Below are 25,272 nucleotides of genomic sequence, written 5' to 3' on the forward strand. Positions count from 1 at the left end.
CAAAAGGTGACAGTGGTTATAGCTTTTGTCGTCACCTACCATTCCAAGTCAGAATGGAAGCAGCTGCGCCTGGGGGCTGTGAGGCTAGAGCAGAGCAATCCTGAACATTTCCATCCCCTGGAGACTGGACGAACCCCTGAACACAGCCGCTGGAGAGTGAGGTTTCTTTTTGTCCTTGTGGAAATGGACTCTGCCACTCACATAAAAGGCAAGCACACGGCGGGTAAAGTCATCCCCTTGGAAGGACTGGTTTGGTTAACTGTTGGCCATTGGTGGCAAAATAGAAACGACGTTTTTATTTCTCCCTCCCTCCCCTTCCTGACCATTTCAGAGTGACCAGTGGTTGGACTCTTGGCGGCGCTTACCCTGAACCTGAGTGTTAGGGGAGAGGGAATCTGCCGTTGCGGTTTCTGGAGCTGCTCATAAGCAAGAATTCCCTATCCTGAGCAAGGCTTTAAGCCTAAAAGAAAGCAGAAATAGGTATGGACCATCGGTGTGAGTGGGTGCCGGTGTGTGAGTGCGAGCCCGGGTGTGTGCAGGGCGGGGCGGGTGTGGGGTGGGAGGGGGTGGTGCGCTCTTCAGAGTCTGCATTTCCCTGCCTTTCAGGAAGGGTTTCTAAGTGATTTTGTTTGAACCATACATGCTCCCATTTCTATTTTTTGGAGAGAAGAGAAGTAGTTTTCTAGTCATCTTTCCAGTTTCAGGCACCAGCAGAAATTTATATGTTATACCTGTCAGCCTAATAGAAAATCGCAATCTGACAGTTTAAGTACAGGAGTCCCAGAGGGTCACTGCGAGAGAGGGAAAGTGGACTTAAGGGCAGGTTGCTCAGCCCCTTGGTGCGGACTTCCCCCCAAAATATGATGAATGGGATTTAAAAGGGGCCTTTGGAAGGTTAACTGTGGGGTGAAACTGCTCAATAGAACAATTAGAAACCAGGTAGCAGTAATCATGCAAGAAGTGCAAAAGGAGGGGGGATGACCTTTTTCCATCTACCACACGCATCTTCTGGGTCACTCCCTGCAAGACTAAAGGAAAAGGGGTCATGTTTCCAGAGAGACTGGAGACTATTTCAAATCATAGAAGTCAGAGCCTGGGAGCCAGGACTCCAAAGTTCTCATCTAGGAACCCGAGGCTGGTTAGGTTGACCTCATTGTGACTTTTTGTGTGACATCATGTCCATTCTCCAACACTACTTAAGATCCTTGAAGTGAAAGTTTCACTACTGAATATTAGTATTGAATTGCAGGACTTAACATGACAGATTCTGTCCAAAGATTTTATGAGCCTGTAATGAATTTGCATAGACTGTGCCGTGCAGAGAGAGAGAGAAGAGAGAGGTCACCTACTACCACTTTTCAGGTGGGAAAACAGAAGCCAAGAAAAGAGGAATCAATTGCTTAGGTTAACCTGTAAACCCATAGCATGATTAGCATTTGAGTTTTAAGTTGTCTTTACTACTGATATCCATTTCACTCAACCCATATTATCTCCCTAAGAAGAATTGGGGTGGGGGAAGGGATATGGTAATCATATCCTTTCCAGAAGGATGACCTTTTAGTTTTTCAATTTCTAAATGCTGTCAGTGGCACACTTCAAATAAAGAGGGCTTCCCCTTTAAGCTCCTCCTACCCAACAACAACAACAAATTCTCAATGACTATTTCTGGATGGCTGAAAGAGAAACTTTGTCAATAACAATTCTCCCAAGCCCTTCTCTTACTAAGCTAAGGAGTATCCAAAATGGACAATACAAAAAGGATATTTTTAAAAAAGATATGTTTCAGAGTTTTATGAGATCAGAGAAAAAGATTTGCATCAAGCAGAGATCATTTCTATCTGGTGCAAGCCAAGCTCTCTTCACTTTGTATCTATTTGAGTTATTATTTGGCATTTTGTAGCTCCCTCCACATGCTGAATAGCTTTACAGATCCTGCCTATGGGGTAATTTCCCTCATGGTCCTTCCCCCGCTGCCACAACCATAAGAGTTGGATTTTTCATTTCAGTAGAATACAGAGAGATGAACTTTGTAAGGACCTAGGAAAATTGCCCTCTCTGATCACCCTACTTGGCTGCTTCACGTTTCCCCAGTGCTTTTAGGAGTTAAGTCAAGATTGAATACTTAACCCAGGCTAAAAGTAAAAGAGGAAACAGAGGGCTCTTATGCCTCCAAGTTCCTCATCATGTCAATGTTAGAGCCAGAAGCCACCAACGATTAACTGATTAATTCTAGATTCAGTTCTCTACTTTGTCTCTGCAGTGGAATCCTCACCCCCAAATACCCATTTTCTTCCCCTTTAGAGGACTGATTTATCCATCACCTGGATGTTAAGCTTCCTGTTTCCCCTTCCCAGGTCAAGGGCAGCCCAGGTGCCCAATTTCTCTCTCTCTTCACAAGGCACCACCAGCAATAGAGATGAGAAATTCTGAAGAACAGCCAAGTGGAGGAACCACAGTATTGCAGCGTCTGCTACAAGAGCAGCTCCGCTATGGCAATCCTAATGAGAATCGCAACCTGCTTGCCATACACCAGCAAGCCACAGGGAACGGCCCTCCTTTCCCCAGTGGCAGTGGGAACCCAGGCCCTCAGAATGATGTGTTGAGTCCCCAAGACCACCACCAACAGCTTGTGGCTCATGCTGCTCGACAAGAACCCCAGGGGCAGGAAATCCAGTCAGAAAACATCATCATGGAGAAGCAGCTTTCCCCTCGAATGCAGAATAATGAAGAACTCCCGACCTATGAGGAAGCCAAGGTCCAGTCCCAGTACTTTCGGGGCCAACAGCATGCCAGTGTCGGAGCTGCCTTCTATGTCACTGGAGTGACCAACCAGAAGATGAGGACTGAGGGACGCCCGTCAGTTCAGCGGCTCAATCCTGGAAAGATGCATCAGGATGAAGGACTCAGAGACCTTAAGCAAGGACATGTTCGCTCCTTGAGTGAACGACTAATGCAGATGTCACTGGCCACCAGTGGAGTTAAGGCTCATCCGCCTGTTACCAGCGCTCCCCTCTCCCCACCACAACCCAATGACCTCTACAAGAATCCCACAAGTTCCAGTGAATTCTACAAGGCCCAAGGGCCACCTCCCAGCCAGCATAGCCTGAAGGGCATGGAACACCGAGGCCCCCCACCAGAGTATCCCTTCAAGGGCATGCCACCCCAATCTGTAGTGTGCAAGCCCCAAGAGCCAGGGCACTTCTATAGTGAGCATCGTCTGAACCAGCCAGGGAGAACAGAGGGGCAACTGATGAGGTATCAGCATCCCCCTGAGTATGGAGCAGCCAGGTAAGAGAGTTCCCTTTCTGTCATTCCCTGACCTCATCCCCAACCAGCTTCTGCTGTGTGTTGGGAATCTTAAGGGAAGGAATGGGCAGGTGTTTGGTATAACGAACTCTGCAGTGCATGGCTGGCCCCTGGCTTAGCAAATTTCCTGCCAACCTGAATTTCTAGCCTCTTCAGCAGTCACTAGCCCTGTATTAACATACCCTTGACTTTATAGGTTGAGCATGGCCCCAGCTGCCTAGTGGCTGAACAGGAGCACAAGTCTTGATTTCAGCAGCTTTTCGCTGTCCGGTCTCCTCAGATATTGAAGGAAGAGTCAGTGTTCCTCTTCTTGTGAGTTATTAAGCCCTTCTTTGAGGGGAAGTAAATTATCTTGCGCTTGAGTCTGGAATATCCTATCACTTTCATTTATTCTCCTCCACAAAGCTCTCTTCACTAATTTTTGCAAACAGATCTTTCTGCAGAATTTGTATGATTTTCTCAGACACTAAACAAACATCCAGATATTGTTGGGAGAACTATATATGTGCAGGTTCAGAATGTGACTTGCCGTGTACTTCCTTGCAGTTCCTGAAGTCTGGACTGCTTCATCTTTCTTCTGTAGAGAGTTTGTTAGCTGCCGGTGACGTTTTTAAACATCTAAGTCAAATTCACCTCATATCATATAGATGCTAAAATGCAGAAGGAAAAATATTCCCATGGCTTTTGTACAACTTGCCATTAGTTCAGGAGGACTGTTTTGTATATTCATTAATTCCTAAATGTACTTCTGAATTATTCAGGGACCGATTGACTCATTGCTGTATCAACCAGACCTTAGGATTCTATGATTCTGTTCATTGTTCCTGTTGGGGCCATGTCTCCAGTCAGGAGTATTTCAGCATATGGGACAGAGGGAAGGTTTCAACCTTGGGCAAAAATGATGGCAGTTATGTGTGGTATTCCTGCCGTGTTACCATGGGTAGTTATGGGTGGCTTTTTTCCATAGGCAGCCCCTAGACGAGGCCTGTGATCTCTTTGATGCCTAACTTTTTGCCTCCTGTCCCCTCGTACTCATTTGGGAAAGAGTCTCTTGGCTTGAAGTATAGTGGGTGACTCAAGAAAGAAGGCAGTCAGTGGGTGGAGTAGGGTGAAGGTAAGAGAATGCACCTGGCATTTCCTGGTATTTCATTTTTTTTCACCTCTAGGCCCTGTTTTTTAGCCAGAGGCAATTCACTTTGGGCTCCACCCCTAACTTTGCCAGTTTAGGATTTTTTTAATTCCTTAACCCAGGCTGATTTCCTAACCTTTTTCAACCTCCTCTGTGCAGCATTCAAAGGGCAGGAGCCTAATGTCTGATAAGTGGCTTGAAACAGGAAATGGGGTAATGGACGGGGCCCTTCCGGTTTAAATGAGCAAGAACCCAATTCCCATCTGCCCAACGAAATGGAAGACCCAGGGAGGGGTTGGTCCATTGGACTGCTTAGCTTAATGGAAACCCATCCAAACCAGCAACATGGCAGTGAAGCTGGGGGGTTTTATTTTGCTCTCGTCAGCAGCATGGAAGAGTGTGTGGGACTCCCTCCTGTATGTGAGTGGGCTGTAAGTGTATTGCCTTGTGGGAGGGGAGTGTGTTGGCTGGGGTGTGGAGCAGAATCCAAGCCCCGCTCAACACATGGCCCGCCTTCCCAGGAAAGCTATTTTCAGAACTCATTCACTAGCATTGTTTGTGATCTGAAATGACTCCCACAGTGTTTGAAGCTAGATAGAAAAGCCCTTTGATCTGCCTAAAAAAATATTAAGGAGCCCAAAGAGAGATTTTTTTTCCTCCCCATACTGATTAAACCACCAGAGAAACTTAGCTGCATATATTTAACTGGAAGGTATTTGTATTTTCTCCTCCCTCCTATGTTATCTGTGGCTCTCTCGCTCTGTTCCCCAAAGCAGTAGATTCCACGCTGATTACCCTCTCTTGAGCGGTATTTTAATACACAGGGTTGCTGGAACAGTTTTTTTTTTCCCTCTATGGGAGAGGAATAGGGTGCTTGATAGGCTCAAAGAATAATCAAGCCTAAGACAATCCTAACCAGAAGATGCTCTTTGTGAGCTTTGGGTCTGCAGCAGACAAACTCTGGCAATAAAATTTTTGCAGAGCCTGGGGTGAGGGTGTGGCACCTGTTGACAAATTACTGGCAATGGGAGGTCCTTGAATTGCTTTCCGTAAGTAATACCACTTTTAGGTGGTGGTACATTTTTCCTCCTTTATTTCCTTGAACCAACTAGCAGGACAGTTTGTGAGTACCTTTCCAAGTAACTGCCGCTAGCACCAAACGATTAGAAGACAAAATCCTTAGTTCTTAATCCACAAATTACAGATCAAGATTCAGAGTAAGCTCTTTGAACAAATTGTTCAAAAAACCTTTGTTGGCCTTTAGAGGTGCGGTGAAATGCTAGAGATTTACTGTTAAAATGAACAAAACGTTATAAACAGTCTTTTTTATTACTTCATCTTCCCTATGCCCTCCTCCCCACTTAAAAAATAAATATCCTGAATGCCCAGAACTCCAGATGGGAAACAAGGCCAAGCCATCTGAAGAATTAAAACTTTTCTGAATCTTTGTCTTTCTAAGTGCTGAGCCTTTTCTGCATCCGGGGTTTATACATTTATCAACTGTTTTTAAAAATTAAATCCTTTCTGTTTGTAAAGCAGCCACCTCCTTTCAATTGTTGAAATCATGCCCAGATCTGAGGTTTCTTGAAATCCTTTTTTAGTGGAATCTAAGGGTGACCTAACTCTGTAGTTCAGAGCGGAGCTGGTTGTGCAAGAGAAACAATCAGGAATTTGCAGCCCTCTCCAGGATTCAGAGAGTAACCATCACAGAGCCTGGGAAAGGCACAGTTTCTGTGGGGAGAATAAATTGGGTTCCAGGCTGTTGGCACCTGCTCTGGTGAGAGTGTGCATGTGCGGGCTTGCACACGTGTAGGCCAGGAGTGTATAGTGTGCTTTGGGGGTGTGTGTGGGGGGCTGTGTGTCTGGGAAGGGCAGGGGCTCCAGTCAGAGAGGTGGCAGGGTGGAAGTTGCTGTGTCAGCTCACTGGATCTGCTTTTGCTTTCCCTTTGTGTCCTCACAAGCTGTCTCTGGGAGGGATTTCCCCCGGCTTTGAGGAGATGCTGATTTTGGTCACTGGCCTCTGTCCTGCGTATATGTCAGGTCTCCTTTTCCGCAGAGCACCTGGGGCCCAGGTTGTCTTAGGAAGGAGGAGGATGAAGGGAGGGAAGGGGCAGGGAGGCAGGTCAGGGCGTCCATGGGATCATGTGATTGTGTGGTCTACAAGCGGCTTGTTGTTCCTGGTTAATGTGTCAGTGGGGAGAGATTCCTGCTGCTGTGCAGTGGAAGGACCTGGGGAGTGTGCCGCTCACCCAGCTGCCACCTTTATTATTACTATTACTCTGATTATTTTTTAATCTTGAGTGTAGTTTTGCTTCCTCTGACATTCCCCCAGCTCGCTCCCACTCCCATCATTCCTCAGTCCCCTTCTCTCAGGGGGAAATTCACAGGAGTGTTAATACTGTCCTACTTTTTCATGGTGGGCGGATGCCGGAGTCCAGATGGAGTTCGTTGGCTGGAGGGCTTTCTCTCCTTTTGCGACTGCCCAAACCTTGCTTCGTGTTTGCAAACCTGCCAGGGACGGACTGCATTGGTTTTCCCAACATCACGGTGCACTGAAATCTGCTCCCTTTTCCAGCCTGGGGAACCCAAGGGGCAGCTGCCTTTTCTCCACTTATCTTTAGGCAGAGCCCAGAGTCGTGGCTGGGGCCACTGCCATCCTGGGCTTATCCTACCCTGGAGACCTCCTCCCAGAGACCTTGTGGTCTCTCCTTTCCCGAGGCCCCTGGGAGGCCATGTTCTGTCCAGGGCATGGAGGGGCCTTTCAGGAGGGAGGCCAGGGCAGGAGGGAGGCCAGTGGCTGGTCTGTTTGAGAGAGAGGTCTGGGTTGCTGATGGGACCCAGGGGAGCTGTGGGAAGGAGGCCCAGTTCACAACTGGGCATTCAGTCTTTAAAAGAGAACACCTCCCGGGCCTTGGGTTTCCAAACCGTGGCACTGAGGATGAAGGTTAATATGGTCATTTACCCCTTAAAATTTGAAATCTGGATTGAAGAACATGAAATTTAAGCCCCTCTTTTCTGCGCAAGATATACAAAAGCCCCAGCAAATCCCAGGACATCATGCTTTAACTCTAGGGATATATATAAATTATAATAGCTCTTACTAGAAGTGGAAGGAGAGCACATAGTCCATTTTACCTCTGAGGAAACTGAAGATCCACAGCATGAAAAATGCAGAAAGACTCTCCCCCAAATAAGTTTATAAACAGCTCCCAGGCTTTTGATTGAATGAGTGCTTTGAGCTCTTCGACATAACGGTTATGTATGGTAGCAACTTTCCAGTTGTAATCATAAAAACCATGTAAATTCTTCTGTCTACAAAAACTTTTCCCTCTTCAATATTCAACAATTATTTATAGTGACAGATGTGTGAAATTGGAAGAATGTGGGTACACCAGACACATTGATGGGGCTGAGAGACAACCTTCGGCTTGAGCAGGTTCGAGGGCTCTGGCGAACATCTGGGTTATTGGGTATCTGTGAGCAAGTGTTTGGAATGGTTTTGTAGCTGTAAAAATCCCTCATAGTGAGGATCTCTTGTAGAGAGAGATAAATGAACAGTAATGACAACTGGAGTGTGTGTGGGAGGGGTGTGCTTTAGCATCTGGAATGCCTGTTAAAAGTTAATTGCTCCTGGTGATGCGTCCCAGTTTCACCACAAATTTTATGCAATTTAGTGCAAAGATTAAGTGGATATCCCATAAGTAAAATCACTAACAGGGTCAACCATTCTCATTGGGAGGTAGATATGAGACTCTTTGTAATTCCTATGGAGCTCAAAACTGAGAAGAGTCCAGTATTTTTGTAATTCATTTGTGACCTCGGGAACAAAATAGGTTCATGCAGATGAAGTAACTTGAGCAAGGTTACACAGCTAGTAAGCAGTAGGAAAGGTCTCCAAACTCTGTTGGGATCCAAATCCTGTGCTCTTAGCCATCTGTCTTCCCCGGATTGAGAAATATCAACTGTAGGACAGGCATCCACAGGATGTGGGAGTATATGAGGGTAGCTGGGCATGGGCTAGGGGGTGAACAAGTTTTTTTGTTTTCAGTGTATACCGACATATTCTTCCTGGTCGTGGTGATGGTAGAAGCGATCCATCTGCATACTCTGATTGTTTCCCTTAATGGCTGATAGTCCAGTATTAGGTACAAAAATGGAAGAGTCACATTAAACCACGTACCAAAGTTCTCTTTCTAGAACTTTCTATAAGCAATAGGCTGGGAATCTGAACATCAGTGGAAATCATTGCATTATAGTAGTGGAAAGAACCAGAAAATGGGACTTAGGTTCTACCCTGGAACTGCCACTAACTCACCCTGTAATATTTGGCAGATCACTTCCCCTCTCTGTACCTCAGTTTCCCCCTCTGTCCAATAACAGAGTTGAACTAAAGGATTTCTTTAAGGCCTTTCCAGTCCTTACATTTTGTGATTCAGTTAAGTCAAAAATAGTACGGTAGCGTTGCCTGTAACCCCCTCCAAATCTTGGGATTATTGCTGCTAAAGGCATCATTCAATTATTAACTGTAATCAACAATAATTATTTGGTGTCTCTAATGTAATAAGTACCTATATATCCTCAAGTAATTTTTTGTGACTATATGAATTATCCGAGAAAGTTGCAGATAACACGATGAAGGGTTGTTTTGATGACGGTTTGCCGTTTCCTTCTGCGCAAGTGGGACGAACTTTCTAACTGTGACTCTTTCTGTGTGCTGGGCCACATATAGAATGCCAGCAAAGGGTTAGTTTAAAATCCTGAGGTGACAGTTACCTAGTTGAAGACGAATTTGAAATGCTTCCCCTTGAATAACCAGTGTACAAGGATGCATCGCTTAGATTTTCATAAAGCAACCTTGGAGATCTTCTGGTTCCATCCTGCATGGGATCACACCTCTGTCGGTCAGGTATTCACAGGACCCCGTAGTCTAACCCTTCCTGCTCCTCATTTCTCAGCTGCCTGGGGGCCCTGGGAGCCTCGTCTTCTCCCTTTCTTGTGCCCCTCTCCCCAGTGCCTTTAGAGGGAGCTTAACCTGAGCACACCCTCCATGTTTTCCAGGCCAGCGCAGGACATCTCATTGCCGTTGTCAGCCCGGAACTCTCAGCCTCACAGCCCTACTTCTTCCCTCACATCTGGGGGTTCCTTACCCTTGCTGCAGTCTCCACCGTCCACTAGATTATCTCCTGCCCAACACCCCTTGGTCCCAAACCAAGGAGACCACTCAGCTCACCTGCCTAGGCCGCAGCAGCATTTCCTTGCTAACCAGGCTCACCAGGGGGATCATTACCGTCTCCCCCAGCCTGGCCTGAGTCAGCAGCAGCCGCAGCCACCGCCGCCGCCACACCATCACCACCATCACCAGCAGCAGCAGCAGCAGCAGCCAGGAGAAGCCTATTCAGCTATGCCTCGGGCTCAGCAGTCGTCTGCTTCGTATCAGCCAATGCCAGCCGACCCTTTTGCCATTGTTTCCAGAGCCCAGCAGATGGTTGAGATTCTCTCAGATGAGAACCGGAACTTGAGGCAGGAGTTGGAAGGATGCTATGAGAAGGTGGCGAGACTGCAGAAGGTGAGGCCCCCCTATGGGGATATTTGAGTCTTTTTGAAATCTTACTGGTTTAATATCGATGTAAAAGTCTCCACTTGTGGGTCCCTGCATGACTTATGGGCGCATCTTCAGGATTCTTATATTTCAAGGTTATAGGTGGAGCAAACTTTGGAAAAGCCTTCTGCCTGTCTTTCTAGCAGAAGTAACATTTCGCAGACACCACAGCCTTCAAGAAAGCTTAATTGAGTGTTTGAGAAATACGAAAGGCAGAGAAACTGCTTCAGAAAGTCAAGAACACTGGAGAGGTCTGTGTAGGTGAAGGACCTGCCAGCATAAAGACTTTTCCTTTTGATTATATTTTCCCAAATACTGATTTTGAATGTTAAATATAAACCCATAGTTCCCAGAAAAATCTCACCACTGAAGTTAGATCCTGCCCTGCCTTGTTCTGGAAAGGGCTTAGAGTACTTTTCCGAGTGGCAGTTCTCACAGTAACCCTTTTTCAACACCCTTTCCTTTTCCCTCTTCTTGCTTTGGTCCTTCCCTGCAGATCAAATTCAACATCTGCTCTCTTTCTCTGGTGTGTGTGGGGGGCAGGAGGGGCTTAGCACCACAGCTGGGTGACAGGTGACAGCCCTAGGCTGAGGAAGTAGCAAAAGGAGTGTATGTCCCAAGTTCACATTCTTTCCTGGGCCCCTCCTGAGTCTACTGCGGCTGGGACTTTAGCTCTTGAGTGCCCTAAGCTAGGAACCTTACCTCTTGGCTTCCAGTGGCTGTTGGTGAATGGGGTTATGCCTTTGGCAGCCTCTTTACAGCTTTTGTCATTGTGGAGCTCCTGTGGTTTGATCTCCTGACAATGCAGACTGTTCAGGGAGGTGAGGGTGAAGGTGGAGGAGGGAAGGAATGTTGCCTGGTATTGTTCAGCGACTCTGTCCTTAGAAGACACCCAGGAGTGGAAATTTCAGGGGCCTGAATGAAACTGACAATACGTAAACACCAGATCTGGGTCCTAATGAAGAGGAGGGCTTACTATCAGCTAAGTATTTTTATGTAGCAAAAAATGCTTACCACCTACCCAGTGTTCCCAAGTCTGGATGGGGGTTGTTGGGTAAGAAATGTTTCTTCCCAGCTTTGCCCATAATTTAACATTTTCTCCCTCCTCTCATACCTGCCCCCCCATCACATTGGTACAATAAATTAATCATACTCACACACTAGAAGCAGACTGGCCTATTGGCTGATTAGGTTTAACAGTTGATACTGCTCCCTAAACTCTCTATTCATGGTGGCCCTGACTCCATCTTTGATGCAGTAAACAGATGATGGACCCAGATCTTCTGCAGGCTCTCTTTGCCAGAGGATGGTGAATTTTTTTTTGAGGGGGAGGGTGGGTGGCAGGAAAGCGGAGCAGAATAGGATTTGGGTTGTTGTTTTGTTCCCCAGTATGGGGAAAAATGCCTCAACCAAGCGTAATCGGGACAGCTTGAGTGTTGGGAGAAGTGAAGGCCGACCCAGTGCTGCAGTGCATTAGAGGCACAGGTTGGGGAGAAGAGGACAAAGAAAGTGGGGAGAATAAGGTAGATATCAGCTGGTGCTAGAAAAAAGAAGGCCCGAGGCTCATGAGGGGAATAAGTAGACAGAATAAGTCTAGAAACCCACCACCATCCTCCCTCTCCCCTGCCCGCAGACCAAACCAATGGATACGCCCTTCTGTGACTTCTTTTCCTGGAAGGTCCTGTTGACAGATGTACAACTTGCCCTTTTGGAGGGAACAGTATCTACAAAGAGGGTAGGGAAAGGATCGGTACAACATCTTGAAAGAGTCCTCTGAACAGCTTGAGTAAAGGGACAGCCTTCCACGAGGATGAGGAGAAAAGGGAACCCTTGTACACTATTGGTGGGAATGTAAATTAGTGTCGCTACTGTGGAAAACAGTATGGAGGTTTCTCAAAAAACTAAAACTAGAACTACCATGTGACCCAGCAACTTCGCTCCTGGGTATATATCCGCAAGAAACAAAAACACGAATTCAAAAAGATACATGCATCCCAATGTTCATAGCAAAATTGTTTACAATGGCCAAGATATGGAGGCCACCTAACTGTCCATCAACAGATGAATGGATAAAGAAGATGTGGTATGTATACACACACACACACACACACACACACACACACACACACACACACATACACACATACACACACACACACTGGAATACTACTCAGCCATAAAAAAGAATGAAACTTTGCCATTTGCAGCAACATGGATGGACTTGGAGGGCATTATGCTTAGTGAAATCAGTCAGACAGAGAAAGACAAATACTGTACATTATCACTTATATGTGGAATCTAAAAAACAAAACAAACTAGTGAATATAACAAAAAAGAAGCAGACTCAAAGATATAGAGAACAAACTAGGGTTAAGAGTGGGGAGAGGGGAAGGGGGAGCAGAGAGATAGAGATAGGGGATTAGGAAGTACAAACTATTGTGTGTAAAATAAGGTACAGGGCTTCCCTGGTGGCGCAGCGGTTAAGAATCGCCTGCCACCGCAGGGGACACGGGTTTGAGCCCTGATCCGGGAAGATCCCACATGCCACGGAGCAACTAAGCCCACACACCACAACTACTGAGCCTGTGCTCTAGAGCCCACAAGCCACAGCTACTGAACCTGCGTGCCTAGAGCCCATGCTCTGCAACAAGAGAAGCCACCGCAGTGAGAAGCCCACACACTGCAAAGAAGAGTAGCCCCTGCTTGCCACAACTAGAGAAGGCCGCGCATAGCAACGAAGACCCAAAGCAGCCAAAAATAAATAATATTTTTTAAAAGCTACAAGGATATATTGTACACCACAGGGAATATAGCCAATATTTTATAGTAACTATAAATGGAGTATAACCTTTAAAAATTGGGAATCACTATATTGTACACCTGTAACATAATATTGTACATCAAATATAATTCAATAAAAAACCATAAACAAACAAACAAAAAATGGGGACTGCCTTCCAGGTGTGGCATTCTGTGGGGCACTGGAAACCCTTGTACCCTAAAGGCTGCCCAGAGCAGACCAATACCAAGCCTGCTCTTTCAAATGGAAATGTGTATTTTCTCTACTGAGCACTTGAATTTCATGCAAAAGCTTTATCAGGCTCAGGCCTTGCAGATCTTGTCTCTAAATGCCATTCACCAGTTTTCACCTTCTGTGCTGCTATCTTGGTGCCATCTGCAAGGAGAAAAACACTCTCAAGTCTGCTCTTTTCTGTGGTGTAATCCTCATTCGTTTGCAGGCAGTCCTGCCTCAGGCATCATTTTGGAGCTGGGACAGGTGGAATCTAAGTTGTTTGGTAACCCCACCTTTCTCCGAGTCTCCCACGGGGGGCCTGATATTTCTCCCCATAAAGTAGCCTGAGCTTTGTTAAGGATAGTGGAAAGCTGAGAAGGAATGCAGAATGGTTGCAGGAGTCAAATTTTATTTGAAAATTGCTTAATAGGCCATGAGGTTTACTTATCTTATACAAATCATATGCAAATATCTCTGTGGTTGTGATATGTGCAATGAAACTCTACTGGTTCCAGAAAGACTCTGGAGTCTAATTTCTTATTTTCTTCCAGATTTGGGCTGATTCAGGGCAGGACCCTTTCTCTTTGAGGTTGTGTGTGTGTGTGTGTGTGTGTGTTTCCCTTTTACAAGATTTGCTGGGGTGTCATAAAACACAACTCTGATCATGAGTTTCTGTTAACAACTCTGATCGTGAGTTTCTGTTAAAAAATCTGTTCTGGTTTCCCACTGACTACGGGATAAAGTCCAAAAGCCTGGCATTAAAGCCCTTTTATGATCTGACTCCAATCTGTCTTTGCAGCCAGATCTCACCAGCTTCCCCCTGTGTACCCCACAGTGTCCAGCCAAACGAGACTACTGGTCATTCTGGGAATGCACTCGCTCACTCAGAATAGAATACCCTTCCCCTCACCTCTGCTCATTGAAATCTGACCCAGCTTTCAGGATCCGACTCTAAATGCCACCTCCTCCCTGAAATTCTTCTCCTCTCACTTCACCCCCAAGCAGGAATAACCTCTTCCTCCCCTACACTTTATAACTTTACTCCTACTTTTCTTAATAATGTATCTTTCCCTATATTCTTTTACTTGATTAGACTGAAAGCTTCTTGAGGGCAGTTATAATGTCCTCATTCATATCTACACACCCTACAGTGCTTTAAAGAGTTCTTGTAATACTTGGCCCCTGGTAAATGTTTGTTAAATTGAACTGAACTAACTACATGAGGCTGAGGCTTCGGGGTTTTAGGGTTCACCTCTGCCACTGACTTGCTCTAGAAAAGGCCGTTGAAGTCTTCTCTCTGCTAAAATGGGGAGAGGTACCCTTGTGTAGGCCAATATCATCCCGGATTGAAATAAACACATGAAAGCCCTTTGAACGCTCTGCAATAACTATATACATTATTATTAATATTTTCAAAATTAAGAAATTCTTATTTGGAAAGGAAAATCATTTATAACTATACTTATGAAATTTATCCTCTCCTACCACCTTCTCTGAAGGCAGAAACATGTATTTGTTTTTAACCTGAGGAAATCTCGTGACCTGGTGAGTTAATTACTGAGCTCAAAGTTGAACTTAGAAATTCTTCCAGGAAACTTTTCTCATCTGACTGTGTTATGCTTGCCTCCTGGCCATCTGTAAAGCCCTGGGAGAAGTTGTCATTAAGGATTTACATATATGTTTTCAGATCGTCTTCCCCATCAACTTCCTGTCATCATCACTATCTTTCATTTTGTTGTTGTTCAGGTGGAGACAGAAATCCAGCGTGTCTCAGAGGCATATGAGAACCTTGTGAAGTCATCCTCCAAAAGAGAGGCCCTGGAGAAAGCCATGAGAAACAAGCTTGAGGGCGAGATTCGAAGGATGCATGACTTCAACAGGGATCTGAGAGGTGAGGGAATCACTTCTGAAGCATCAGTCAAGATGGTGAAGGGAACAATAAGGTCCTACTGTAAACAACGAGGTCCTACTGTATAGCATAGAGAAGTATATTCAGTATCCTGTGATAAACCATAATGGAAAAGAATATTAAAAAAGAATGTATATATAAATATGTATAACTGAATCACTTTGCTGTGCAGCAGAAATTAACACAACATTGTAAATCAACTATACTTCAATTTAAAAAAAAGGATGGTGAAGGGAAGGGCTAAGCTAAGGAGCACATGGCGAGGCTTCTAGGTCTTGTCCAGCCCACTAGGATAGTCAGCAAATTGCAGAGCATAGACCAGGCTAGGTTTTTGTGACTACAATAGTGTCTGGTCCTAAGCTTTCTTAATCAAAGTGGGATGCACTGATGTGTGAATCAGACAGTATCCCTCCTGGGTCTCCTGGACCCACTTGGCCTGTGCCCATAGTCTGTGTTACCTCTCTTCCTTTCCAGGTTTAAAGATTTTGTAATAACTTTGATGATTTTTTTTCCTGGTGAATGAAATCTATCATATATTCAGGGATGGATTCCTTGGTTGGAATTTAGAAATCTGCACTAAGGTTTTGTCAGTGAGGAGTGAAAGTATTAAAGTACTCACCTCCTCCTTCCCCGTCATGGTCTAGTATGGTTTTTGGGATCCACATTTGCAAACCTATATCTGTGTCACCCCTTCTTGTGTAACAAGAAGAGACAGGCTTGTTTTGCCCAAGATCACTGTTTAGAGGGCAAATAGCATGTGCTTGGAAGTTTGTCCTTAGGGCCCTGTTGATTGTCTCCAAATTCCACAGAGCGTCTAGAGACGGCCAACAAGCAGCTTGCAGAGAAGGAATATGAGGGGTCAGAAGATACCAGAAAAACCATCTCTCAGCTCTTTGCAAAAAGTAAGTCTGAAAGCTTCAGCTGCAGGTATTAATATGTGGGTGGGAGTGAGGTGTATGAAAAGGTTACACAGTTCTATTTAGCCTTCTAGAACAGCCAGGGCAGAGTGAATGTCATCTAAGGATTCTTTTTCCTGTTCAAGCATGAAGTTGGGAGATTGTGTTCTTTTCCTTCCGGCCAAGAAGGCTGCTTGCTGCAACATCTAGTCACATCAACATAACTCCTTCTGTATTGAAACAGAGAAGCCCCTTGGAATCCCTGCTTTTTGTCATGCTAGCTGAAAAGGACCTTGATAAACTTGGGGTCCCTTAATATTGAAGGGATTTATCATTGAAGGCTGCATGTGTTGGCTCTGGAAGAGATGGGATTAACATGCAGGATTAATGATTAGTGCTTAGAATACCCAACTTGTACCTGGGGCTCCCTTAAACACCCTGTATTGTATCATATCATTCCATGTTGGGGGATTGCAAGGGTAGCTGGAGGGAGACCACTGCTAAGGCCTCAACTAGTGACTCTGGTGTGGAGTTGGAGGGTGTGGGGGAGGGCAGAGCTATGTCTTCCTCCTAATAGTGTTTCCTTTGTCTGGAAATACTCCTAGGACCCTGACAATGAATTAATCTTCTTCTTTATCGGGTCCCTAATGGACTCCACCCAGCTAGACAATGCCTCATTCTTTCCAATTGCCACAGTAAAACCAGCAATAAAAACTACACAGTGGATTGAGTCCATAGGGAGAGTGAATTTCGGGGAAAACAGATGATCTACCCTGACTCCGGCAAGATGCCCATAGTTGGTATCCCCTACCCCTAGCCTCCACCAGTGTGGTTCCCAGCTGGAGGGCGCTTGGTGGGGACTTGTCAGGCCCCATCTTTGCTGGGCCTCCACATGACCCTTTCAAGTCATTCCATGCGGCTTCCAGTCAGCTTTTACAAGTTGTTTGATCTTCACTTAACAATATCTCCCTCCCTTCCTGGGTTGTTCTCTTGTGCTTTGGCTTTAGAACTAGGGCTTTTTTTTTTCTTCCTCATTTCTCTGAGCCTCCTGTTCCTCTGTCAGTATGTCTTAGAGAAAGGAATGTAGTTTTTCTGGTGTCATCAGTGTTTAGTGTAAATTGTTGTGAAGTTGCTTTTGCAGTGTCACAGTTACCTTGGAAGCTACTTCACTGGTGGAGAGGGTGGCAGCCTCCCAGCATAAAACAAGACAGAAAATGTATGGATTCTTGGCCCTGGATCTGCTACTTCACACTTCTCCCTGCATGGAGATGGTATTTCAGGTGTCCTAGGAGTTCTGCTGCTGGTTTATAAAATGTGGTAATTTAGTAGGTCAAATTGTATTCACAGCAGGGTGAAAGACTGTCAAATGGTTCTAGAAGGGAAAAGTGGACTCTACCTAGTAGGCAGGGAAGAGGACATGACTTTAATTTCTTTTGCCTTTGGGCGTCAACAGGGCGCCACAGGGTTGGAAGTATGTCAGGAGCCAAGAAAGCCCTCTTGAAAAGGCCCCCTAAAGAGGCCAGACCAATGCAATCCTAAGAGAAGGCCGTGTGGTACAGTACAAAAAGCTTAGAACAACCTGGCCTTAAGTGTGGGCTCCACTACTTTCTCTCCAACTGTGGGACCTGGTACAAGTTACTCAAGCCCTCAGAGGCTCTGTTTTCTCATATGCACGATGGAGAAGAGAATAATACAACACCTGCCGTGTATGGTTGTTCTGAGGATTAATTTATTACAATACTCGGTATGCAATAAGTATTCAACAAATGTTTATTTCTTCCCAAGGTACATCTGAATAGATATGTAAAGTCAGAGTGGGAAGGAAGGTGAGGCTGTCCTATTAAAGTCTTTCCTACAAACTTATATATCAGTGTCTTGAGAGGAAGGGCACTCTACCTCCCAATGAGAATCAAAACCTCTCATTTGAGTTTCTGGTATGAGATCTGTCCTAGTTAAAAGGGGAGGGACCTAGAAAGGCATGAGGCATAACTACATGTGTCATGGTCATCTGTAGCTACAATGTGATCATGGATTGACCTCAGTTAGAAAATCATGTTAGTGAGTAAAGGGTGGGATTTGCGGTTTTATGCATTTTATGAAATACCATTTTTATATCAATTTAATACACTGTCATGAGGAAACAATGGGGAAAATTTATGGAGGCTCAATTGCTCATTGGCCAAGACAAGACTGAGAAATAAAATTGAGGAGACAAGCCTACCTGTTCTTCTGACATATGTGTGTGTGTATGTGTATGTGTGTATATTCTTCTTTGTATAATACCTTCCACAACACGTTTTACATCTACTTTCTCACTGCTTCTGCACAACCACCATTGTTAAGTGACTTCTGAATTTATACAGTAAGTTAGTGGTAGAGCCAGTGATAAGAGTCCAGATCTTGGTGTCCTGCTTCTTGTGGCTGTGTGTGAGAACACTAGAGCGTCTAGTAATGGGGATTATTGTCAGTTTTGCTCAGGTAAGGTTTTGAGCTAGCTCTGGAATGGCAGTATTGATATTTCATGTCCTGATAGATAAGGAGAGCCAACGGGAGAAGGAGAAACTGGAAGCGGAGCTGGCCACTGCCCGTTCTACCAACGAGGACCAAAGGCGACACATTGAAATCCGAGACCAGGCCCTGAGCAACGCCCAGGCCAAGGTGGTAAAGCTGGAGGAAGAGGTATGTGTAGTTTCCTCGGGTAGCATATGAGCCTGAGGGTAGAAGAGCTGGGGAGCCAAGGGCACTGGGGGCCCCCCACTTTGGCAAACTGGCAGCTGCATCATCCCCCAACAGGAAGGTACCATCTGCTACTTCTAGTTATAACTGTGCTGATGTGAGTAGACCTTGATTTGTTTTTTCTTCTCTTCAAGTTCCTTCTTTTTGCTCCAGATTAGAAAGTCACCAAGGTCAAGGATAAATTTTCATTTGCTCATTCATATAATAAGCTAACCACCCGCCTTCCCTAAGTTCTGACTGTGTACCTAGCCCTGCCTTAAATTAAGCCTATGACAGATTATATATATATATATATATATATATTATATATATATACACTTACATATGTATATGTACACGTGTGTGTATGTATACACACACACACACACACACACACACACACACACACACACACACATATATATATTCCAGATATTTTAAGGTACTCCAAGGATGTTGAAATCAGAATGGTCCTTGTCTCCCCATGCTCAGTGGGAAGTTGGTCCTCTCAGGCAAAAAAATGAATCTTGAGGGCTATGCCTCTTGTTGGATTTATTTTTCAGATTGATTTTTGAATAGAAGCAATCTTGGGGTGCCTGGCACAGGATGGGATCCAAGGACCATTTACAGTTTATGGTAGGCCAAGAGCTCTGCCCTGGCTCTTACTGGCTAGGTTCTGGAATGTAGGTATGTGGTAGGGTGAAGTTCTCAGTTATTTGTGTGCAAGGATAGAGCCTTTCCTTGACAAATGCAAGGGCCCCCAAACTACTAAGCATCTGATTAATATGTATCTGATTACTCTCAACGTAGATGTTACTCAATTGCAACACTAAGCTGTGTTTATATGAAATAGAGGGAACTTTGCTGCTGGCCTGTTATTCATTAATCTTGGATGTCAGTTGTCATTGTATTGGAGTACTACTAGGTCTTAGATGTTTTGCACTTCAGGGAATGGGTATATTCCAGCAAAAAAAATGATGCTAAAATGTAACTTGGTAAAGAAAATTTCACATCTCACTGACTTGTCTATTCTAAAATTGGAATTGTTTTAAAAGAAAAAAATAGCCTCCATTATAAGAAGCTGAACTCTTTATAAACTTGAGATTACAAAAAAGTGTTTAGTGACCAAACCTTGAGCATTCTGGCTATTGCAGGTGAGGTATCTTTCCTACTTTCATTCATTGCCTGCTTCCTCTCCCTTAGTAAGAATGTCTAGTTCTTAAAGATCTCCCGACTTACAGATATCCTTTGATTTCTTTTGTGGGTGTTAACACACTTGTTGGAGCTATATTGTGGGCTCATGCTTTTCTAGTAGGTGATGCCATCTAACCTATGATGTCCTTTAACCTGAATTGCTTAATTGTTAAACTTCAGGTTGTATAAAGTCAGGCTGATGTCTGCTTCATCAGTTGTCTAGATCAGAAATACTGCCAAGTTGCTTTATTGAAAATGAGGGATACTTGTACACGCTTGGTGTCCAGGTCTTAAGAGCTTAGCACACCCTTTAGCCAGCCCTTCACCATACCTCATATATTCCCTTCTTTTCCCTTTTTGCAAGGAAATGACAGAGTAAATTACAGGACAGGGATAAGACTGTATTCTTTTAGAGAAGGGAAAACTGAGAGACCCGCTGAGTAGTTTGCTGGTGGTCACATGGCAAGTCTTGGGCAGAGCCAGGAATAAAACTGGAATCTCATGACTCTTCATTCCCTAGACCCTGCTGCCTGTCTCCCCGTCTGAATCATCCTTTGGTTCCACTCCCAAAAAGAAAATGTGGGCGCCTGTTCAGATTTAGTAACCTCTGCATCTTTTAATTTGAAAAGAAATTGCTTTACCCATTGGACCCCTGTTTTTCAACAGACTATGAGAAGCTTGTCTGGACTGCTTTGAGATTGGGGTATATAAACAGCCCCACTGCCCCTCCTGGAAGGGTGCCCCTCCAGTTGGAGATAAATGGAAACAAAGATTCTGCAACCATCTTGGTTTGCAGTGTCTGAGGGCTCAGTGGTAACTGGTTGTTAATCATGGAAATAGTATACTTGTATGGAGAGGATCTTAATCTGTAGTTCCCACCGGGCAGCCCTCACTGAAACAGTTGCCTGACATATATTTCTGACTTCAGACTTCTGAGGCTTTTCTGGGAATTTGTTCCAGAGATTTTTAGTTATTTTCCAAGGCCCTGCTCCAAAATATGTAGATTTACAATTTAAGGAAGAAGCTCTAAATATTGGGCTAGGATTGAATGATGGCATCTAGTGGTCAGAGATATCTCACATGAACTCATCAATTATTGTTAATTTTTTAGTCCTCATCCAACCTGTTCTTTTGCGTGGAGTCTAGTCGTTGGGAAATTCTGAGTTGCTGTTGCTAAAGGAGGCGGAACCTTTGATGGGGAGAGCAAGCTTCTACCCAGTGGAATCAGAGGCAGAGGCCATGTAATGCCTTCCAGACTCTCAAGACAGATCACCTCTAGCACATATAGGGGCTTTAAACCACATCTCAGGGAAAATCCACAGATTCCTATTTTCCTTTTCATTTTAGTAGCCTATCAGAGCTGAGTCTGCTCCTGGGTGGTATTTGTCCTATCTCCTCCATAATATTCAAAGGAAAACATTCCTTTCCCTTATCTTCAAAGACAGGAATTGATAACTGAAGTTTTGCTTTTTTGCTGTGACTCAACCCCCACTAGGTCTCATTTTCCCTGGGGTAAAATTTTTAAGTACAGAACGTTTAGGAGGTATTTAAGGTGAGTAGGTAGCCCTGGAACTAATCTAGTAAGGTTTCTTCATTGTGACTCCGTCACAAAATTAGTGAGCATTTCTAAATCAATAAGAGTATTCACAAATAGAAAATATATCCCTCTATCTGTTGGAGATGGCTCAAGTCAGGTCATGTTGGAAGGCAGAGGGATATGTCAGATGCCTATGTCTCATAGAAACAGATAATTTAGTTATGGCTTACAAATGGCACCATGCATTTTCCTTAGAAGTTCTTCTAGGGAAAACCTCTCTAGTCTACTTAGCAAATGAGAATTAGGGGAACTTTTCCAAATTAAGCCTTTATTCTAGGGAGTATTTTCTTAGCCTACTAAGTGCAAGGCCACTCAGGTTTAACTATTTTGCGTTGCATCGAGATGGTCAGGTTGACACATATATTGACTCATTATGTTATACACCCGAAACTCATGTAACGTTACAAGTCATTTATATCTCAATAAACAAAAAAAAGATGGTTAGGGAACGGTTATGACTACTTTAATGGTCTGAAGACTCTTGCATGTATTTATGTCTTTCTCTTTACAAGGTCCTCATTTAGATACTTTTCCTAAAATCCATTCCATCTTTCTAATCCTATTAAGTCTTTTGCCCATGACACTCAACATTCACTGTGCTCTAAGCTCTATACAGAAATGGTGCCTCAGGCTTACAGAGAACTTTCTCCTGCAATCACAACTTCCTTCCTCTTCCAAGTTCAGCACAGATTCTCTCACAGACCCTGCTCTGCTGACCTCGAGGGATACGGTATCTTGCTGAGAAGGGGATAGCACTCTAAAGAGCAGATCTGTTTTTTGGTGATTCACTATAATCCAGGTCTTGCCACCAATCTACAGCTTATGCAGCAGGAAGCTGGCTGGCGTAAATGGTGCCTTTCCATCCCTGCCCTTATCTTTCGGGACACGTAGGTCCTGTTGAAGTGGAGGTTCATTAAACTCCAAGTCAAAAGAATTCTGTGTCCTACAGCAACCATGGTATTCTCCCATTCAAAGAGACCTCCCTCTGCCCCCCACTAATTTGACCTCACTGGAGAGTTTTGACAGATGCCTGGCATATCCACTCACAAGGCTCAAGGCAGCCCAGGCTTCTGGCTGGCTGCTGTCTTATGATGATCCAGAGCCGAGCCACTGCTTGGGTAATTGTTTCAGGGATGGTGGGAAAAAGGCCCTGGCAAGATCAAAGAGGGAAGATGCTGCGGGTGGGCTGCTTACTGAGCAGAGTGCATAGGAAGGGATAGAGCGGAATGTGGGAGGGCTGGCAGAAAGAGCCAGTGAGCCTTGTTCTTTGGCTTTAGGCTAGATTGACAGCCACAGAGATTCAGGGGAAAAAAGGACCCAAGTGTTAACCTTTTCTCAACTGCAATGTCTGGTGCAGACATTTAGACATTGCAGTGAAATCTCTTAGTGGCGGTGCATTTTCCAGAGTCATTTTGCCACTCCTCTCAATTCTCCAAAACTAAATTCATATTGTTTCACCTCATTTCCACCATTATTCTTCATGGTTCATATTTTCTCTTATTTCTAGATCTCTTGCCATTTATTTGATTTGTCTCTTTGGTTTTAGAGATACATCATTTTCTGTTATCACACCTATCCACACAGCACCATAACTAGTCTCCTTCTTTGCCAATATTAGAGGAAGATGTCCTAGGCATAGACATTTATATGTCTAATCCAAAATAATCCTCAAACAGTAGGATTTTGTTGGTATAGGTAAAACTCATACAATTGTTATAATGGATTATAAATGTGACAGAAGATCTGAGGGTATGAATTATGTGTGCATTGAGAGTATTGATAGGAATTCAGATAAAATACATATCTACCCAGGAATCTTCCAGAGTGTTCTGTTGACTTATTTGAAGGGCATTTCATCTAAGGATGACTTTTCCCATATTTATGGCAGCATATTTTCTTTGAAGTAGGTATTGCTCCACTCAGTATAAGAAATTATGTTCCCCACCCCCAATAGAGGTGGAGCTACTTCTCAAAGCTTGATTTTCTCAGTTTTTCCTATGATTTTGGCTTTTGAAATTCCCAAATTGAAAGTCTCGTGTATTTTTCTTTAGCCTCCTTAAGAGAATGAACTCCATTCCCTTGGTAGCAAGTTTCTAGGCGTGGTTTTTTTTTTTACTCTTCAATTCTTTTAATATCTACCAGTGGACCACAGCTTCTTGGCAGTGGACACAGGCAACTTGCTAATACCAGGGTAGTGTTACCAAATTGCTTCAGAGGGAACTCTTACTTGGAGCCGTGGGCTCCTGGGCAAGGCTAAATAAGATCAAATGGAAATCACTGAAGGCTCATGGAGTAACATATAACTTAGTTGTATGAAGGAGAGGAGCAAAGAAAGTACACTTCAGTTGTGACATTTGTGACACCATAAGTGTTTGGAGTTCTGGGTGATAGAAGGGAAGATGAAAATCAGACATAATGAAGGATGGCCTCTGTGACACTGGACTTAGTTCTGTATTATTCGTCTCAATGTCCTTTAGTCATCAGAGTGTGTGTATATGTTGGTGTTCATCTACCTAATAATAGTAGCCCACCCCCTCTATCCATATTATATATTTTTATTATTTATTAAGACTTTACTTTTTTAGGGCAGTTTTATGTTCACAGCAAAATTGAGGGACAGGTACAGAGACTTCCCCATATACTCATTGCTGCCACATATGCACAGCCTCCCCTGTTATCACCTTCCCCCACCAGAGGGGTACATTTGTTACAGCTGATGAACCTACATTGACACATAATCACCCGAAGTCCATAGTGTACATTAGGGTTCACTCTTGGTAGTATACATTCTGTGGGTTTGGTAAATGTATGTAATTATATGTATACATCATTATGGTATCATACAGAATATTTTCACTGTGCTAAAAATCCTCTGTGTTCTGCCTATTCATTCCTACCATGTATTTTTAACCTTTCAAAAATATTTCCAAATACTTACTACATCCCCACTATGAAGCTTGGAAGTTTCAGTAGAGTAGGAAATTAAAGTGCAGACAGTTTATACAGTTAGTAATACATCTAGAAGAAAACCCAGATCTCTTAATTCCAAAATATCCCATACTATGCTTTGTCCACCAGTGAATAAATGGAGAAGGTTGATGATTAAATCACTTCCTTACAAATGGCTGAGACAAATGGGTAGCTTTAGGGGCCCTAGAGGTAATTTTGTGTATAGCCATCCTTGAAAAAATAAATTTGAAAGACATCTGCAGTTGTTGGAAGGAGGGAAGAGATGCCATCACGTGGTATTCATTTGCAGGGATCAGATTTTCCTGAGTCAGAAGGGGGTTAAGAGATCTGCCAAATGCTTGGGAATGGGTTCAAATTATTGCAGAAGTGCAATGGAAAAACATGATTGATTGAGCTCAAGAGTATTTGCTCTATTCTTCAATAGGTTGCCTTCCTGCTGTTCTTCCTCCCAATTTTATGACTCCCCTTTAAAAACTTATCTCTTAATAGGAATGATCTGAAACCCTTATCTTGACTTTCCAAGCAAAGTGAATACATTTATGAATGTGTGTGTTTATTATTTTTATATTTTCACTGTTATAGCTAAGCTATGCTCATTCTTGTTTTTGTATTTGACAGTTATTTAATATTAACTGGTCACCAAGAGTGTAGTGAAAAATGAACTAGATCTATAACCTAAGAGAGATATGAAGGAAAATAGAGGGCCCTATCCTTAAGTGGCTTATGGGATACTGCCCTTCAATGGGGCACAGACTTTGTCTTGCCTCCCATTGCATCACTACTGCTCTCAGATGTAGAATAGGGCCTGATGTGTGATAAACATTTAGTAAATATCTGTTGAATGAATGAATCCACACTTGAACAAAATCTTATAAAATGACTGCTAATAGAGTGCACGTTATAAGAGGCTCTAGGGAAAAGCAGCAATCAGGGTCAGGTAAGAT

General features: G+C 43.9%; 1 protein-coding gene and 1 long non-coding RNA gene across 4 annotated transcripts in view; one reads left to right on the forward strand and one right to left on the reverse strand.

Moving 5' to 3' along the window:
• Positions 1-25,272, reverse strand: part of LOC137217420 (uncharacterized) — a 132,699-nt gene that overhangs the window by 57,556 nt on the left and 49,871 nt on the right. The gene's annotated exons all lie outside the window — the stretch shown is intronic.
• Positions 1-25,272, forward strand: part of AMOT (angiomotin) — a 63,064-nt gene that overhangs the window by 14,818 nt on the left and 22,974 nt on the right. Inside the window, exons 3-8 of one of the 3 annotated variants that reach the window (XM_067724213.1) lie at positions 332-480; positions 2,355-3,288; positions 9,494-10,001; positions 14,794-14,938; positions 15,766-15,858; positions 18,386-18,531. In XM_067724213.1, the coding sequence (XP_067580314.1) occupies positions 2,417-3,288; positions 9,494-10,001; positions 14,794-14,938; positions 15,766-15,858; positions 18,386-18,531 (1,764 nt within the window). In that variant the 5' untranslated portion in view covers positions 332-480; positions 2,355-2,416. Of the gene's footprint in view, positions 1-331; positions 481-2,354; positions 3,289-6,064; positions 6,213-9,493; positions 10,002-14,793; positions 14,939-15,765; positions 15,859-18,385; positions 18,532-25,272 lie in introns of those variants that run through there. The other 2 variants (XM_067724215.1, XM_067724216.1) reach the window with 2 other exon arrangements.

This window comes from Pseudorca crassidens, chromosome X, assembly GCF_039906515.1.
Source record: "Pseudorca crassidens isolate mPseCra1 chromosome X, mPseCra1.hap1, whole genome shotgun sequence".
NCBI classification, from domain to species: domain Eukaryota; kingdom Metazoa; phylum Chordata; class Mammalia; order Artiodactyla; family Delphinidae; genus Pseudorca; species Pseudorca crassidens.